The sequence below is a fragment of the Mobula hypostoma genome, chromosome 24, assembly GCF_963921235.1.
Source record: "Mobula hypostoma chromosome 24, sMobHyp1.1, whole genome shotgun sequence".
In the NCBI taxonomy this organism is placed as follows: domain Eukaryota; kingdom Metazoa; phylum Chordata; class Chondrichthyes; order Myliobatiformes; family Myliobatidae; genus Mobula; species Mobula hypostoma.
In genome coordinates this window covers 41,134,710-41,153,838 of record NC_086120.1, presented here as the reverse complement: position 1 = coordinate 41,153,838, position 19,129 = coordinate 41,134,710, and the positions used below count along the sequence as shown (strand labels likewise).

The 19,129-nt window shown below is 42.8% G+C and overlaps 1 protein-coding gene across 3 annotated transcripts in view; it reads right to left on the bottom strand.

The window, feature by feature from the left end:
- Positions 1-18,516, bottom strand: part of cbarpb (CACN subunit beta associated regulatory protein b) — a 303,778-nt gene extending 285,262 nt beyond the window's left edge. For 2 of the 3 annotated variants that reach the window (XM_063032293.1, XM_063032297.1), the window contains exons 1-2: positions 18,397-18,516; positions 6,524-6,581 (exon numbers count right to left, since the gene is read on the bottom strand). Coding sequence is in view for 1 of the 3 variants with exons in the window: in XM_063032290.1 (XP_062888360.1) it covers positions 6,524-6,581; positions 12,789-12,791 (61 nt within the window). In the remaining 2 variants the exon portion in view is untranslated. Of the gene's footprint in view, positions 1-6,523; positions 6,582-12,788; positions 12,865-18,396 lie in introns of those variants that run through there. The other variant, XM_063032290.1, reaches the window with a different exon arrangement.
- Positions 18,517-19,129: the final 613 nt, after the last annotated feature.

Sequence of the window (19,129 nt, the reverse complement as noted above, 5' to 3'; positions counted from 1 at the left end):
TCTTCCTGGTGGCCAAACATTTTAATTCTCATTTCCATTCCCGGGTGTCAATTCATGACCTCCTCTTGTCCAAAGATGAGGCCACCCTTAAGGTGGAGGAGGTGTTCCCAGTGTGGCCTCCTGTGTGCCGGTGAGACCCGATGTAGATACGTTAATTGGGAGACCGCTTCACCGAACACCTATGCTCTGTCCGTGAGAAAAAGCAGGATTTCCCAGTGTCCAACCATTGTAATTCCACTTCCCATTCCAACATGCCAGTCCATGGTCTCCTCTACTGTTGCACTCAGGATGGAGAGGCAACACCTAATATTCTGTCTGGGTAGCCTCTCCTCCACCATTCCCCAGTTCCATGTCCTCATCTCCTTACCTCCCATCACCTCCCTCCGGTAGTCCTCCCCCCTTTTCTTTCTTCCATGGCCTTCTGTCCTCTGCCAGATCCCCCCTTCTCCAGCTTTTATCTGTTTCACCAATTGACTTCCCATCTCTCTACTTCCCCCGCCCCCCACCTTCATCTTTTTTCCTCCAGACCCGATGAAGGGTCTCAGCCCGCAATGTCGACTGTCCCCTTTTCCAAGGATGCTGCCTGGCCTCCTGAGTTCCTCCAGCATTCTGTGTGTGTTGCTTAGATTTCCAGCATCTGCAGTTTTCCTCATTTGTGATTGGACACCTAATATTCCATCTGGGTTCCCTCCAACCTGAAGGAATTTCTCCTCCCCCATTTCCCCTGTACCCCACTCCAACCTTTCACTTCTCACTTGCCTATTACTTCCCCTGGGTCCCCTCCTTCTTTCCTTCCTCCTATTGTCCTCTCTCCTCTCCCATCAGGTTCTTCCCTCTCCAGCCTGATTCCTTCTTCTCCACCCACCTGGCTTTACCCATCACCTTCCAGCTAACCGCTTTGCCCTCCCTCCACCATTTTAATCTGGAATCTTCCCCCTTCCTTCTCAGGTTTGATGAAGGGTCTCGGCCCGAAACATCGACTGTTTATTACTTCCATAGATGCTGCCTGACCTGCTGAGTTCCTCCAGCATTTTGCGTGTGTTTCTTTTGACTTTAAAATGTTTTGCAGAAAAATACCCATTTTACATCTACCCTTTTCCATCCTGTTGTGCAACTAAATACATTCTTCTCCAAATATCAGGTAGAGAAATAAATGGGTTGACAAAAAATAATGAGAATACAAAGGATGAATTCAGTACAGATTAGAGATGGGTTATGCTATTAAATGGGAATCAAGTAACTAAGTTTTGATTGACAATACTTGTTGTTGCTTGACACCAGCTTCCAGAAGTTCACAAAATTCAGATTTTTCAGTAGGTTGCATCAATCGCTGTCCTGTATAACGCATGCAATCTGGAACCTTCCCTTTGGGATCTAAAGCTTCTGCTGGTATAATTCCTATTTTCCTTTTGCAAAACGTATTCCAATTTTGTAAAGAAATGTTTAAAGTCTTTAATCTAATAAGGTGTAGAACACCAAATGAATTTGCAGTCTAGATAGCATTTTAACAAAAGCAATTGACCCCCATAGGGATTTCTGACCTCAATTCAAACAATAAAGGGACTGCTTCACCCTTGGGAATTTAAATGCACATCAATTCCCTGAAGTAATGCTCCCAATCTTTCAGAATTTCCTAAGAATGCAGACCCATAATTATTGCCAGGATGGATGGCTCTGCACTCACTACTGGTTTACTTCACAGCCTGCAGAAGGACGCTAATTCCACAATCAAAGAGGCTAATTATGACATTCTCCCAATATAATTTCTTTTAAATGTATGTATAGACACGAGAGATTCTGCAGCTGCTGGAAATCCAGAGCAACACACACAAAATGATGGAGGAACTCAGCAGGTCAGGCAGCATCTATGGAGAGGAAAAGCAGTTGATGTTTCAGGCTGAGACCCTTCATCGTGATTTTTATATGTGTACCTGTTCTTTGCCACACTTTGGTGCAGTGATAGAGCAGGAGAATAAGATCATCGTGATTAACATTAACCTTTGTGCACTTTGTCTTGGTAATTTGCTTCTCCATTTAATAATACAGCCAAATACTTCATAATATTAACACTTTTCCTGTGAAAATTATGGTAAAGAATCACCACAAACAATGAAGAGGCGAGCGAAGCCCGTGCTGACTTGAGGGTTGAAGCGCGCCTCTGGATTGCAGAGTCAGAGCGGAGGAGTTTCCGAGCACATCCACCAAAATTGAGGGCGAGCTTTGATCGATCTAACTGCCAAGCCGATTTGGAAAGGTCAGACACAGGCTGGACTGTGGCGGCGGGGTGCAGGCCCAGAACTTATCGATGCCACCCGGCCCAGGTCCTGGTGTGAGGGAGGACCCAGTGTTTAGACAATTTCAACGCCGGGCCAGATGGATCAAAAAGGCTTGGTGTCGGGACTGGAGGTGAGGGTTGAGCAATGTTTACTCCACTTTCCACAGAACTAAGGCCGGGGCTGTGAGCCAGCTCCAGCCTTCGTGTCCGTGGTGTCACTTTAGTTCGGAATGCTATTGCTCACTCTTTTTGTTTGCATGATTTGTGCTTTTTGTTCTCACTATGCACTGGGTGTTTGTTGGTCTGTCTGTTCGTTTTGAATGGTTTTGGGTTTCTTGTTTTGTGGCTGCCTCCAAGGAGATGAATCTCAAGGCTGTATAATTTATACATGCACTTTGACAATAAATGTACTTTGAACTTACTTCTTCACAACTTGTTCAAGAGTGCAATGACCTGGGGTGATACAGGTCAAGGTAATGGATTTATATCTACCCAAAATACATGAACAATCCAACACCAAATGTTCAACCATCTGGTGAATTAATGAAGCAGAGAGAACAAGGTGGCCCTGAGCTCGGCAGTTACCTGTAGGGTAATGTTCACTAGCAACAATATAGATGAAAGATCATAAGCTAGAAGCAGTAGTTCAGTGTCTTGCCCCTGCAGATACTGCATGACCAGCTGAGCATTTTGAACTTCTGCAGGTTTTTAAAATTTCACCCAGTCCCGATGAAGAGGCTCGCCCCAAAACGTCGACTCTTTATTCTTCACCGTAGATGCTGCCCGACCTGCTGGATTCCCCCAGCGTTTTGTGTGTGTTGCTCTGATTTCCTATTCCTACAACTGCAGAATCTCTGTATTTTTAAAACTTCACACAGTTTTGTTTATTTTGGACTATAGCCATGTTCTAACTTTGAAACCCATAACGTAACTGCGAGAATATCAGGAGATGCTGGAAGTCCAAAGCAACACACACAACATGCTGGAGGAACTCAGCAGGCCAGGCAGCATCTATGGAAAAGAGTAAACAGTTGATGTTTCGGGCTGAGACTCTTTCTCAGGACTGGAAAGGAAGGAGAGAAATCAGAGTAAGAAGTTATGGGGCGGGGGGGAGGAAGTACAAGGTGGCAGGTGATAAGTGAAACCGGGAGACGAGGAGGGGTGTGAAGTAAAGAACTGGGAAGTTGATTGGTGAAAGAGATAAAGGGCTGGAGAAAGGGGAAATTGAATAGGAGAGGACAGTAGACCATGAAAGGGAAGGGGGAGGAGCACCAGAGGGAGGTACCCGAACATAAATTTACACGATGCTATGATTTGCATAAATATACAATGATTACCTTTTGTTAAAAAAAATTTTAAAGCGGCCATTTCCCTGAGATTCAAACAACTCCCCATTAATGTGTACCTAATCTCCAGGAGTTAGTTTTCCTTTGCTTGTTCTTGAAGCCAGCATATTACTGTGACTCAACTTCCTAAAAATATCGTACCACAAAGTGATCTACTTACCTACAGAGTTAGAGTAATACAGCAAACAGGAACTTTAAAAATTGAGAACAAATAAAATAAGATGAGTGTTGAAGAAAAATCTAGAGTTACGAGTTTAATGGCAGCAAGAACAAGCAATCCTCCAAGAGGACTGCACCCTTGTCGTAGGGTTTGGAGGACTTGCATACCTCAATGACCCAGAGAGCTATGTTACTGGAATCAGGGCCTTTGGCTCCTGATAGGGTGGCCCTTGCCAAGCAGGTCAAAGGTTAGAGGCCAGACTAAGAGTGGTCCACTGGTCCTCCAGGTTTGGGAGTTCAGCTTAGAGCTAACAACCTGACTGGTCAATAAACAATTGTTATGGAAACAGCAAAGAAGAATCCTCCTATACAGGACCTTCAGTGCTGCTCTAAACACCAGTGGTGTAATGGGCAGTAAGCAAGTCAGAACAAGTGTATATCTAGCAGTCTACTCCCAGAATCCTCTCCTCCTTCCCCTTCTCCTATAGTCCACACTCCTCCCCTATGATTCCTTCTTCTCCAACCCCTTACCTTTACCACCAAGCTGGCTTCACACATCACCTTCCAGCTAGCCTCCTCCCCTCCCCCCGGGATCTTCCCCCCTTCCCTTCTGATCCTGATGAAGGGTCTCAGCCTGAAATATCGACTATTTACTTATTTCCAAAGATGCTGCCTGATCGGCTGAGATCCCTCAGTATTGTGTATGTGTCTGTGTGTCTGTTGTAATATATTTAGTAACATAGCCGAATCTACGCTTTCAAAATATACAAAAGAACTTTTTTTCTCCCCTGGGAACTCAGTGACCAAATAGCCGTTAACTAATAATATTACAGTTCACTGCTGACATTCAACTGAGCCTCTGGCCTTTTACTACGAATAATGATTCTAAATGACAGAAGTCAGGTCCAAATTCTCATGAAAAATGTACTGCAATATATGCTGGGCATCAAGAACATATTTTTAAAATGATGATATTAGATGAAATGAAAATCTTAGGCCAATCCCTCTTCAGAAAATTAGCCTGTCTGTAATATAAAAGAGCAAGCAAAACATTTAGGAGCCACTTTATTAGGTACCTCCTGTATTTAATAAAGTGGCCACTGAGTGTACGTTTGTGGTCATCTGCTGCTGTAGCCCATCCACTTCAAAGTTCGATGTGTTGTGCATTCAGAGATGCTGTACTGCACACCACTGTTGTAACACATGTTTACTTGAGTTACTGCCACCTTCCCGTTTGCTTGAACCAGTCTGGCAATTCTCATCTGACCTCTCTCATTATCAAGGCATTTTCACCCACAGAACTGCCGCTCACTGGATGTTCTTTTTTTTTGTTTTTTTTTAAACACCATTCTCTGTAAACTCTAGAGACTGTTGTGTGCGCAAACCCCAGGGGATCAGCCGTTTCTGATATACAGTCAAAGTCACGTAGATCACATTTCTTTCACCCCTTCTGATGTTGAGCATGAGCGAGAACTAAACCTCTTGGCCACGTCTGCGTGCTTTTATGCATTGAGTTGCTGCCATGTATTTGGCTAATTAGATATCTGCTTTAACAAGGAGGTGTACCTAATAATATGGCCACTGAGTGCACATCAAGCCAGGTGGTATCTATGGAAAGACACGTGGATTTAATGTTTTAAACCCCGATTTGTTTTTTTTTTATTTGTCATATGAAGAGCTATTGACCTGAACATCAACTGTTTCTCTTTCCACTGATGAGGAAGGCGTGGCATGGTTCAGTTAGGACCGAGATGAGGAAAAACTTCTTCACACAGAGAGTGGTGAATCTGTGGAATTCTCTGCCACAGGAAACAGTTGAGGTCAGTTCATTGGCTATATTTAAGAGGGAGTTAGATATGGCCCTTGTGGCTACGGGGGTCAGGGGGTATGGAGGGAAGGCTGGTACAGGGTTCTGAGCTGGATGATCAGCCATGATCATATTGAATGGCGGTGCAGGCTCGAAGGGCCGAATGGCCTACTCCTGCACCTATTTTCTATGTTTCTAGTTCCACCGGTGTCTGTAAGTTCTCCCCGTGACTGCGTGGGTTTCCTCTGGGTGCTCTGGTTTCCTCCCACAGTTCAAAGATGTATGAGTTAGTAGGTTCATTGGTCACAGTTATAATTGGGTTTGTTGGGCTGGAAAGGCCTGTTACCTTGCTGTATCTTCAAAAAAAAAAATAAAATCTCTAAATAAAAGATACTACCCAATGTGCTGAGCATCTATTGGATTTCCATTTTCCAACATCTGCAGTTTCCATTTTGATTGTCTGGTAACCTGACCTGATATTGCAACAATCCACTGGCCTCTTATTAGCACAGCATTACATATACAGTGAATGAGATCAAAACTACAGAACATTAATGCACAGATGATTTGGTAATGTACACCTTTTTGTGGTCACTGAGTGCCAGCTGTGTGCCAAGTATTTACAAGACTGCATTTATCTAAATTAACAGTGACTGCACATCCAAGAGTAATTCAACATATGTAAAAAAAAGTGCTGAGGGACTCGTATTGCAAATAGTTTCTTTACAAGATAGCAGAGTCAAAAAGAAATGAAACAGCTTGCTTGAGGTGCCCCATAATTTAAGAGTCTGTTGACAGTTACTACCTAGGTTCAATCATAAAAACTGACACAAGCGTCTACAGATTCTGCATACTGGAGTGAGAACCAAATTGGTGGAGGATGCCTGACCCGCTGAGTTCCTCTAGCAGTTTGTTTTATCGGTGTTAACAACTGACCGTTTTTTTTTGAGGGCTGTTGGCAGCTATGGGACGATACCCCAGCACGAGTCTGTACCTTCAAAAAGAAGAAAAATTGTTTTGTTTTATTACCACAAGAACTGGAAGTAAACAATATTATATACTACATTCCATATTAAAGCCATCTTATTTTGCGTATCAAAATAATATTTTTAATCATACATTGCTCTTGTATTTTGGAATTTAGCCAGAATAGAGGGACATCCATTTAGAACAGAGATGAGAAGGACTGTCTTAGCCAGTGATGGGCAAATCTGTGAAATTCATTGCCACAAATGGCTGTGTAGGCCAAGTCATTGGGTATATTTAAAGCGGAGGCTGATAGGTTCTTGATTAGTTAGGGCCTCAAAAGTTATGGGGAGAAGGCAGCAGAATGGGGTTGGAGGGATAACAATTGGGTGGAGCAACCATGATAGGACGAATGGTCTAATTCTGTATCTGAGTCCTACAGTCTTTGTCAAAGAAGAGAGAAAAAAAACAGGCAAAAGTTGCTTATTTTTTTCCTTCTGTGAAGAAGTGTTTCTATTGATTCATTGGTTGCTTTTTAAGCACTGATCCCTTGCCAGATGAACTGCACTCTCCATTCTTGATGTTGTACATGTGTGTTTTCCACAATTTCCATATTCATGAAAGCAAGGTGCCGGCTGTCTTCAGGTTACCTTGATTTCCTGTGTCAGATTATATTTGCAAGCTTCACACAGGCATCCGCAGGCGTTCAGGACTAACATTTGCATATTAATCATCTGGATATTTAATATTTAACAGACTTTGGCAAAGGTTAACTGGGTTCTCCTGGAGTTTCATCTGGAAAATCTTGGAACATTTTGTCCCAGCACCTTGCCTTTAGCTTTAAAATTCCTTTGTAAACCCTCTTGTCCCTTCTCATTAAAATCCATTTCTTGCACCAAGCCTTTAGTAACCTCTTGCTTGGTGTCCTTTGTTGACTGGTTAACCACAGTAAATCAGAACGCTGACATTACCGGTGTGATGGAAATGAAAATGGTCATTTTATTTGGCTGCTATTCCAGCCTCAAGTATTCCTTGTTGTCTAAATAGGTTCTGAAAACTAATTACTGTTATTGCTAATTTCCCTAACATGGCAGGTATTGCTTTTCCTTCCTTGGAAGTATCAGGCAACCTCAAGGTCAGAGTTTAAGGAGTAAATGATTGGGTTTTGTTTTTATATGTTTTCCGAAATATTACAATAAAATGTTAGCGGTTTGAACAAAGTAGGGAGATTGAAATGTATCGGATTGTATAATTATCTATTTGCCTGTATGTTACTCTCATTATTTTTATTTATTTAAATACTGCGTGGAAGAGGCCCTTCCAGTCATGCCTCCCAGCAACCCCCGCACCCTCCCCCCGATTTAAATCCTAGCCTAATCACAGGACAATTTACAATGACCAATTACCCTACCAACCTGTGAGTCTTTGGACTGTGGGAGGAAACTGATTTGGACATTGGTTGTTTATCTGTCTCTGTCTGCGTGCAGTTTTTCTATTGTGTTTCATAGTATTTACTGTGAATGCTTGCAAGAAAATTAGTTTCAGGGTACTCTATGGTGAAATATATGATAATAAATTCACTTTGAACTTCAAACTGTATTCAATAATTTCAACTTAATTCTGGCAGAAAATTTCCAAAGACTCATTCCATCTGAAATGGGTGACACTTTATTCTGACACCACACCCCCTTCATTCTAGATCACCCTTGTTCATTCATCCACTCTCATACAATCGTCAAAGAATTTATCAAATATAATCCTCTTCAGAAAAAGTCCTGATGCAGGGCTTCAGCCTGAAACATTGACTCTTTATTCCTTTCCATAGATGCTGCCCGATTCCTTAGGGTTGTTATAACCGGTGGTGGTAATGGGGACAAGCTCCCACTACCTATTAGATTCTCCCAATGCTGTGTGCCTCAAATAGCCTCCAAAAGCCTTCACATGTGGCTTAGCTACTAAGCCCGGCAGAACCATTTCTACTGACAGGAAAATGGGCAAAGGCAGGTTACTGGCGCCTTAAAACCACGTGCAGATGGGGCTCGTCAGCCATGGTTGGCAGCTCACCTAGAAGGAGAACTCTGATCTCAAACCTCCACTGCCTTGTGGCTATACCCATTCATGGGAAGGCTTCAGGAGTAAACCCCAAGGGAAAAATCTGGAGCTGGAGTCCCAAAGGCAGTCCTACATTGAATTCAACGCCGACTGGTAACTTCTGCAATGCTGCTGAGGCCAAACTATATTGGTCTCCGTTGTTCCTTTGGGTTTATCATATGCATGGAGAGGGACAGCCTGCTACATAGGCAATAGCTTGCTCTCCATATTGTACTGCCTAGGCTTGTATATCTACACAGCTAGGACACAACCTCCACAGTTGTCCCCAACAGATGGAGGCCTCAGATGCTCCCCGATCTGCTGAGTTCCTCCACCATTTTGTGTGTGTTATTCTGGATTTCCAGAATCTGCGGAACCTCGTGTTTTCATATTGATTTTCCAAATGGCCAGTTACTACCTCTTCGTTAATGGAATCCAGCATTTTACAATGACTGACGTTAAGCTAACTGGCCTTTAGTTCTCCACTTTGACTTGTCTCAAAATGCATATCAGCCAGATTTATTTAAACAAAAATAATCACAAAACAAATTAGAGCAAGGAAAGATATTCTGCTTGTCGGCTGTTCATTTTCTCCTTCACTTTACCAATTAGAATTCACAAAATCAGAAACAATTAGAGCTTCCGTCTTTCCTAACCATCAACAAGATAGATCAGATTATTAATCAGGTTTGAAATTCAGCAGATTTTTTAAAACTATGCTAAAATAAATATAAAGGAAAAAGTTTCTCTTAGTATATTTTCCAAGGAGTGAATCCTGTAAACAGAAATAATTAGTATTGTTTCTTGATATTTGTGGCATATTATTTATTTGTGGTAACCACTGAGAAGATCACAGGGGTCTCCCTCCCCTCCGACCCCCACTATTTGTGACATTTGCCAGGAGTGTTGTATACGAAGGGCTCAAGGCATTGCTGAGGATCCCAGTTACTCATCCCATAATCTCTTTGACTCACTACAGTCAGTAAGAAGGTACAGCAGTATCAGGACTAGACTGGGTAACAACTTCTTCCCCCAGGCTGAAACTAATGATACCCTGCCACCGCCAATGTCTCATCATTAGGACAGGAGCTGTTTACTGTTTACCAGAGCTGTGCACTGCACATGCATTTTGAATTATATTTTAATAAGAGATAGGAGCAGAATTAGGCCATTTGGCCCATCAAGTCTGCTCCCCCATTCAACCCTGGCTGATCCTTTCTCCCCCTCCCCAGCCCCACTGCCCAGCCTTCTTGCTGTAAATCTTGATGCCATGTCCAATAAAGAACCACTCAATCTCTGCCTTAAATACACCCAATGACCTGGCCTCCCCAGCTGCATGTGGTAATAAATTCTACAAATTCACCACCCTCTGGCTAAAGAAATTTCTCCACATCTGTTTTAAATGGACGCTTCTCTATCCTGAGGCTGTGCCCTCTTGTCCTGGACTCTCCCACCATGGGAAACATCCTTTCCACATCTACTCTGTCTAGCCTTTCAACATTCAAAAGGTTTCAATGAGATTCCCCCCGCCCCCGCCGATCCTTCTAAATTCCAGCGAGTACAAACCCAGAGCCAAAGGTTTGTCATGTGATAACCCTTTCATTCTCGGAATCATCCTCGTGAACCTCCTCTGAATCCTCTCCAATGCCAAAAACATCTTTTCTTAGATGAGGAGCCCTAAACTGTTCACAATACACAAGGTGAGGCCTCACCAGTGCCTTATAAAGCCTCAATATCACATCCCTGCTGTTATATTCTAGACCTCTTGAAATAAATGCTAACATTGCATTTGCCTTCCTCACCACCAACTCAACCTGCAAGTTAACCTTTAGGGTGTTCTGCACAAGGGCTCCCAAGTCCCTCTGCATCTCAGTTTTTTGGACTTTCTCCCCATTTAGAAATACCTGTAGTCTACACAGGTATTTCTGCGACCAAAGTGTATGACCATGCATTTTCCAACATTGTATTTCATTTGCCACTCTCTTGCCCATTCTCCTAATCTTTCCAATTCCTTCCGCAGCCTACCTGTTTCCTTAATACTACTTGTTCCTCCAGCAATCTTTCTATCACCTGCAAACTTAGCAACAAAGCCATCTATATCATCGATACACAGCATAAAAACGGTCCCAACACCAACCCCTGCAGAACACTATTAGTCACTGGCAGCCAATTGGAAAAGGAGCCTTTTATTCCCCATTCAGTGCCTCCTACTAATCAGTCAAAGCTCTAACCATGCCAGTAACTTTCCTGTGATACCACGGGCTCTTAAATTGGTAAGCAGCCTCATGTGTTGCACCTTGTCAAAGGCTTTCTGAAAACCCTAATCTACAGCATCCACTGCATCTCCTCTATCTACCCTACTTGTAATCTCCTCAAAGAATTCCATCAGGTTCATCAGTCAAGATTTTCCCTTAAGGAAACCTTGCTGACTTTATCCTATCTTGTCCTGTGTCACCAAGTACTCCATAACCTCAAACTTAACAATTGACTCTAACACCTTCCCAACCACTGAGGTCAGGCTAACTGGTCCATAATTTACTTTCTGCTGCCTTCCTTTTTTTTTAAAAAAAAAGTGGAGTAACATTTGCAATTTTCCAGTCCTCTGGCATCATGCCAGAGGCCAATGATTTTTGAAAGATCAATACTAATGCCTCCATGGAGACACCCCTTTTTTCCTTATTAGGGAGAGAGAGAGCCTGTGGTATGTTGAATACCGGGTGAGCAGTAGTCTTTGGAGTACTGCAAGTCTGTCTTTACTGTTGCCTTGCTCACACTTGAGTGCTCAGTGGTGGGTGCTGATGTTTTCCTTTGCCGGTGGAAGAGGGGGGATTGTTGCTTGCTGCTGCTTAAATGTGGGAGGGAGGGGAGCTTGGGGGGGCAGGACTTTGGGTTCTAACATTTAATTGTCATTTATTCTTTGGAGGCACTCCTCTGTTTTTTGTGGATGGTTGTGAAGAAAAAGCATTTCAGGACGTATATTGTATACATTCCTCTGACATTAACTGTACCTTTGAAACAATCTCTACTGCTACCTCTTTCAGAACCCTAGGGTGCAGTTCATCTGGCCTGGGTGACCTATGTACCCTCAAGTCTTTCAGCTTTTTGAGCACCTTCTCTCTTGTAATAGTAACTGCACTCACTTCTCTTCCCTCACACCCTGCAACATCTGACACACTGCTAGTGTCTTCCACAGTGAAGACTGATGCAAAATACTCATTTAATTCATCTGCCATCTCCTTGGCCCCTGTTATTTCTCTGGTCTCATTTTCTAGCAGTCCTATATCCACTCTCATCTCTCCTTTATTTTTACATACTTGAAAAAGCTTTTACTATCCACTTTGATATTGTTTGCTAGCTTGTTTTCATATTTCATTTTTTCCCCTCATAATGATTCTTTTAGTTGTTCTCTGTAGGGTTTTAAAAGCTTTTCAATCGTGTCTTCCTATTCAGTTTTGCTTTGTTGTATGCCCGCTCTTTTGCCTTTACATTAGTTTTGACTTCCCTTGTCAGTCACGGGTTGTACTATTTTGCTATTTGAGTGTTTCTTTGTTCTTGGAATTCATCTATCCTACACCTTACCTTATTTTTCCTAGAAACTCATGCCATTGCTGCTCTGCTGTCATCCCTACCAACATCTCCTTCCAATTTACTTCAGCCAACTCCTCTTTCATGCCACTATAATTTCCTTTACTCCACTGAAATACTGCTATGTCAGACTTTACTTTCTCCCCATCAAATTTCAAGTTGAACTGAATCATATTGTGATCACTGCCTCCTAAGGGTTCTTTTACCCTAAGCTCCCAAATCACCTCCGGTTCATTACAAACACCCAGTCTAGTATAGCTGATCCCCTAGTAGGCACAACAAACTGCTCTAAAAAATCCATCTCATAGGCAAACCCACTCTCTTGGGATCCATTTCCAACCTGATTTTCCCCAATTAACCTGCATGTTGAAATCTCCCATGACTATCATAGCATTGCCTTTTTTCTTTTCTGTTGTAATCTGTGGGCCACATCCCCAGCTACTGTTGGGAGGCTTGGATATAACTACCATCAGGGACCTTTGACTCTTGCAGTCTCTTAACACAGCCAACAAGGATTGAACATCTTCCAACCCTATGTCACATCTTTGTACTGACTTACCATTCTTTACCAGCAGAGCCGCACCACTCCTCTGCTAACTTTCTTATCCCTCCGATACAGTCTGTAACCTTGGACATTCAGCTCTCAACTATAACCATCCTTCAGCCATGGATCAGTGACTATTAAATTATTTATGGTAATATGTTGGTTGATGTGCTGTGTGTGATTTGTTTTGTGGGCCAGAGGGACGTTGTTTCATTTGCTGATATACATGTAGTTTGGTGACATTAAACTTGAACTTGAAATAGACAATGTTGTCATTTGTCCTTGCCCTAGAACTTGTGATAAATTTAGGTATGAGTCACAATAATGGAACATACACATGACAGACCCAGCAAGTGATAGCTTTCCTTCCGCAATACAGAAAATGTTTTATTCAGCAGAGTTTACTGGCATGGTAGCATAGCGATTAGCGCCACAGCATTGCAGAGTTATTGATCAGGGATCGATTCCCGCGTTGACTGCAACAGGTTTGTACTTTCTCTCAGTGATTGCGTGGGTTTTCTCCGGACGCTCCGGTTCCTATAGTAGATGTTGCTCCTTTTCGCACCTTGTGGCGCATCGGGTAGCATTTCTGCCGCTTCCGTGGCATCTTTCTGTCTTCTTTTTAAAACAAGGCTGAGTTGCTAGCTGAACCCGGCACGGATGAAAAGCATGCAAGGAGTCGACCAGACGCGAACATTCGCCTCAAAGTCCGGAGCTGGTGACATTGCATGCTACGTTGGAGCCAGAAGCATGGCTTTGACACAAACCACCGCATTTCACCGTATGTTTCGCCGTACGTGTGACAAATAAAGCTATCCAATTGTTCACTTTAATTAGATACTGAGGCACGTTATAACCACAAGGAAAAATAGCCAAACCTTGTGAACTTAATTTCTCGGTGGGGAGTGTTATGTTCCGTAACTCCAAAACATTAAAAGACCAATTGGAAGAAAAGCCGGGAACCAGTAATGCGAGTGGAACTTCGTTTTGACCGTAAGCCAGGCGCGTACGTATGACGTGTACTTCGTATATATAACTACAGTGAATTATTTAAAAGAACAAGAAAGCTTAATCAAGCAATTCATTTATAATTGTACTCAAATAGTACTAATTATATTAAATACACAACAGGGAACAATCCGGAGTTCGAACCAAAACATTTTAAAGTATGCTTGCTGATGCTGGGATGATGAGATTAAAGAATGTCGAGTCAAAAGGGCAGAACTGGAGGAACATTAAGATTGTTGATAGAGGGTACACAGCGGGTTCAGTGATAGGGATAAAGTCATGGAGGTTCCCTAATGAAAATAAACACAGGAAATGCTGCCAGATTGGGAACCATCAAGGTAATCATTTCCTTTTTTTTTAACCTTTATTTCATGCTGCGTTAAAAACAATCAGCATTAAATTTTTGTTTTCCTCTCATTTATATAGACAACCACGCAGTCTACAAGACATAGACGAACAGAGCTGTTTGAATGGCGCCTCTATAATCTGAGGAATGAGACAATTGTACGAACTGAAAATGGTATAATCTAAATTCACTGGAAGCTTGACATTTCTAGTGAGAAACGTCACACAAGTCATGGGAAAAGCTCAAGTCTTTGTTAAAACAAAACTTTAGTGGAGGCTTTGAAGGACAACTTCAACTCATCTATGACGTTTTATTCCCATTGTTAATTAGAAAGTTCCAGATCTCAATTAATAAAAGGGAGGGCGGGGAGTATGACAGTACACTTGAATGAAAATATTTTTCAAAAACATCCGCTTATAGCTGGAAACAAATTTTGTATCGCCATCAAGCGGCCAGACCCCGCAATGACATAGCGCTGAGTGTAAGTAGTTTGTAAATTAACCAGGCATGAAAATGGTTGGTTGATAAGAATAATCGGACAGGTTCGAGCGTGAGATTGCTAAATAAGACAAAGAAACATAGTCCTCATTTTAAAATGGAACATTGTATCTGAACGGAATGAATCACCGGTGTTGTTCATCTTGATGACTCAAATGCAAATACTATTTTGGGGACTCAAGTCCTTGAAAATTTTGCGAAACTATTTATTGCGTATTACTTTTCATGATGAAAACTGTGCAAAAGTGCAGATTAAAACTCAGCTATATTGTATATTGGGCGTTATACATACATACTATACTGAAATTATTGACAAACGAGAAAATCTGTAGATGCTGGAAATCCGAGCAACACACATAAAATGCTGGAGGAACTCGGCAGGCCAGGCAGCATCTATGGAAAAAAGCACAGACGACTTTCCGGACCAAAATCCTTTGGCAGGAGAGTGAAAAAAAAAGTGAAAAGTAGATTTGAAAGGTGGGAGGAGGGGAGAGAGAGAACCACCAGGCGATAGGTTAACCTTGGAGGGGGCGGGATGAAGCAAAGAGCTGGGAAGTTGATTGGTGAAAGAGACAGAAGGCCATGGCAGAAAGAAAAGAGGGGGGAGGAACAGCAGAAGGAGGCGATGGGCGGGCAAGGAGATAATATGAGAGAGGGAAAAGGAGATGGAAAATGGAGGGGGGGAGGATGGAGTTGGTATTACTGGAAGTTTGAGAAATCAATGTTCATGCCATCAAGTTGGATGCTACCCAAACAGAAGGTGTTGTTCCTCCAACGTAAGTGTGGCCTTATCACGTCAGTGGAAGGGGCCATGAATGGACATATCGGAATAGGAATGGGAATGGGAAGTGGAATTAAAATGGGCGGCCACTGGGAGATTCCGGTTATTCTGGCGGACGGAGCGTAGATGCTCGGCGAAGCGGTCTCCCGGAGGCCACACCGGGAGCACCGGACACAGTATATGACCCCAACAGACTCACAGGTGAAGTGTCGCTTCACCTGGAAGGATTGTTTGGGACCCTGAACGGTAATGGGGGAGGATTTGTAGGGACGGGTGTAGCACTTGGTCCGCCTGCAAGGATAAGTGCCAGGAGGGAGATCAGTGGGGAGAGACGAATGGACAAGGGAGTCGCGTAGAGAGCGATCCCTGCGGAAAGCAGGACGTGGGGGAAGGGGGTGATGCATTTGGAGGTGGGATCCAGTTGGAGCTGGTGGAAGTTATTGAAATTATTGAATCTACTTTGGAAGTAATGATTGATTCGTTCTGAATTGGACAAGAACATGCCAAGAACTGTTACCATCAGGGAGGAGATACAGATACTGAGCACACACTCAGTGATTCAGGAACAGCTTCTTCCCCTCTCTGTCATCCGATTTCCGAATGAACATTGAACCCATGAATAATACCTCACTACTTTATGTTTTTAACTATGTTTTAATATAAAATTTTACTATTTGATATACACATACACACCTACCGTAATTCAGTTTCCCCCTATATTAACATACATTGCGTTGTACTGCTGGTATAAAGTTAACAAATGTCACGATATATGCCGGTGATATCAAACCTGATTGAGGTTTGAAGCTTTATTGTGATTGAAGATAGATGTTATTTCACAAAATGACGTTATGACCTGGCATTGGAGGCAAATTACAAATGGCCATCGTTCGTGGCTAAAGTATCAATGGTCAACCCTTCTAAATAGCATTGACCAATTTGATGTACCAACCTCTACGGAGGCATTTTGTTTACACCACTCAGTCCTTTACGGGTAAAGCCCGCTCCACCATTGAGCGCATCTGCACGGAGCGCTGTCGCAGCATCCATCATCAAGGACTCCCGCCATCCAGGCAATACTCGGTTCTCACTGGAAGGTACAGGAGCTTCAGGAGCAGTTATTACCCCTAGAAGGGTCTCGGGCCCGAAAGGTCGACGGTTTGCTCCTTTCCTCTGATGCTGCCTGACCTGCTGAGTTTCGCCGGTGTCTTGCGTGTGAGGCTCTCGAATCACTCGCCCCATGGCTACACACACACACAAACGTTGGAGGAACTCAGCAGGCCAGACAGCATCTATGGAAAAGAGTAAACAGTCGACGTTTCGGACCGAGACCCTTCATCTGTTCACTTGCCCCGTCACTGAACTGTTCCCACAACCTATGGACGCACTTTCAAAGACTCTTCGTCACATGTTCTCGATATTGTTTTTCGTTTCCTTGATCTTACTGTGAATGCCCGCGAGAAAATGAATTTCAGGCTGTATATGATGATAAATTTACTTTAAAACTTTGAACTTTTAAAATCGCAGTGATATCAGTTCAGCGTCTAAATGCGCCTCTTACTATTTGCTGAATTTATTTCAGTATTGCTGCGAATTGTTTTGGCACGCCATTGCCGAAATAGATTTTACTATTCAATCGATAAGAAAGAAATAGATTAATGCAAGTGAGAAAACTAATGTCTTTCAGACCACGGAGGTGAAAGGAGTTTCGTCAGTTTTAATCTATTTTCCTTTGGGAAGGAGTGGGCGGAATGTAATTGACTAGGTGGGTGACCCTCTGGAAGATGTAGTGATGTAGGAAATGCAAATATTACAGGGGCGAAACGCCTTTGGGAATGCGGTTGACGCATTTGGTTATATGGGGCAAGGGGGCGTGCAGAGAGAAATTCTCTGCTTAATTTAACCCTTGCGTCCCGTTCTAATTGGGTTCAGAACATTAACAAAAAAGAGCACATTAGGCCATTCGGTCCATCAAGTCTGCTCCGCCATTCTATCATGGCTGATTTATCTCAAGCCCGTCCTCCTGCCTTCTCCCCTTAACCTTTGATGCCCTTATTAATCCAGAATTTATCAACCCCCGCTTTAAATATACCCAACGACTTGGCCTCTACAGCCGTCTGTGGCAATGAATTCCACGGATTCACCTCTCCCTCCCGCAGTTAATGCTTCCACGGGCTGGCCAAGGGGAGAGAAAAAAAAACTTTCATTTTTTTTTGTTATTGGCAGCCTTCAGCAAGACAAAGTATTATCCACCAAAATAACTGGGAACTAAAATTATGGTTATAAATACCTGTCCCTGCTGTTACAAAGTTAAACTAACATTAATTTTAAACCGCGTCACTGCATTTATAGTGGATCTGTACGGGAAAAACAATGCTTACTTTCACTTCTGAAGACATTCTGCTCGTAGAACGAAGCAGAAGTCCCAAAGGGGCTTTTACACACTCCGGCTGCTTTAAAATGTTTGCTCACGGACGTCACAGGGAATCCACTCTCTTACCATCTTAATAACCCATTCAGTAAAACGCGCAAGGCAGGTGACAGGCGGTTATCATTCGGGGGGAACGAAGAGAATGATAAACTTCTCAACGGCTGGGGCTTTGCAAAGAACTATTCGTATATTGGTAAAAACGAGGCTTGTGACTTCGTATTACTTTAGATTTGACTTCAATTACACAAAATATACATCGTCGACTTGCAAACACACGCGCGCTTTTGTTTGAGAATTGTTTTTTTCGTCTTTCGATCGTATAGGAACAACCGTTATTTCAAGTAACACGTTAAGGGCTCGTGATTGTATTTCTATAATCAGTAAATCAACGTATATCCTTGTCTCCTGCGCACTGTCCACCGTCATTACACATCAATGGAACATCCACACAATAACCACGACATCACTATAATTCCTATATATTTTTTTAAATCTTGGTTTCCTATTTTTAAAGAAGATTGACTAAAGTTATCTGTATCGCCGCCAATCACCGACTTACCTAATTGCAATTCGCGTCGTTCATACGGGATACTAACAGACACCCAATTGCAACTCCTTAATTTTGATTTAAACCCGAGCAATTTATGAATGAAAGTCGCCCGGTTCCACCCACACGGAGGGTAACGTGGTGTTTGGGTCGGTCATGTGACGCGATTCGACGGCTGCAGTGAGATCCAGGGCGGTGGGAGGAGCTGGCGATGATGGAGGGAGGAATGCTCGCTGAACTGAATCGATCTTACCCACTGACTGTCCGGGGCTAGCTGGAATCGTACCGACAAAAGGATGTCGTGTAATGCAAGGAAATCTAGGCTGTTTCTGCAGCGTATCCTTTCCCTCTTGAAATCTTGCCCATTTACAATAAAAACGTACAGAACTATCTCCGAGCGCATATACATTAAGTTCATTTAGATTCATATATATGCCGAGTACCTAAATCCACCAGGGTTTGGCATTTTAATAAATGCTTCTGCTTTCCTGCGTTTTGTTCATTAAAATGTCCTTGGAAATTATTGTTGTGGCTAGGTCGCTGCAGTGTAGGGCGATAGATAATGCCGTTAACTCTAAACACAATCCACCCCATTTTACTAAAGGGTTAAGCTGGTTTCTGGGTTGCAATGATCAGAAAACGGAAGGGAGGTCACAAAATTGAGAATTATGTAAATCCTGTGTTTTTTTTTGGTTTAAAGTGATAAATTGGGATCTATCTTCGGAATTTTGACTCCTTTGCAAAG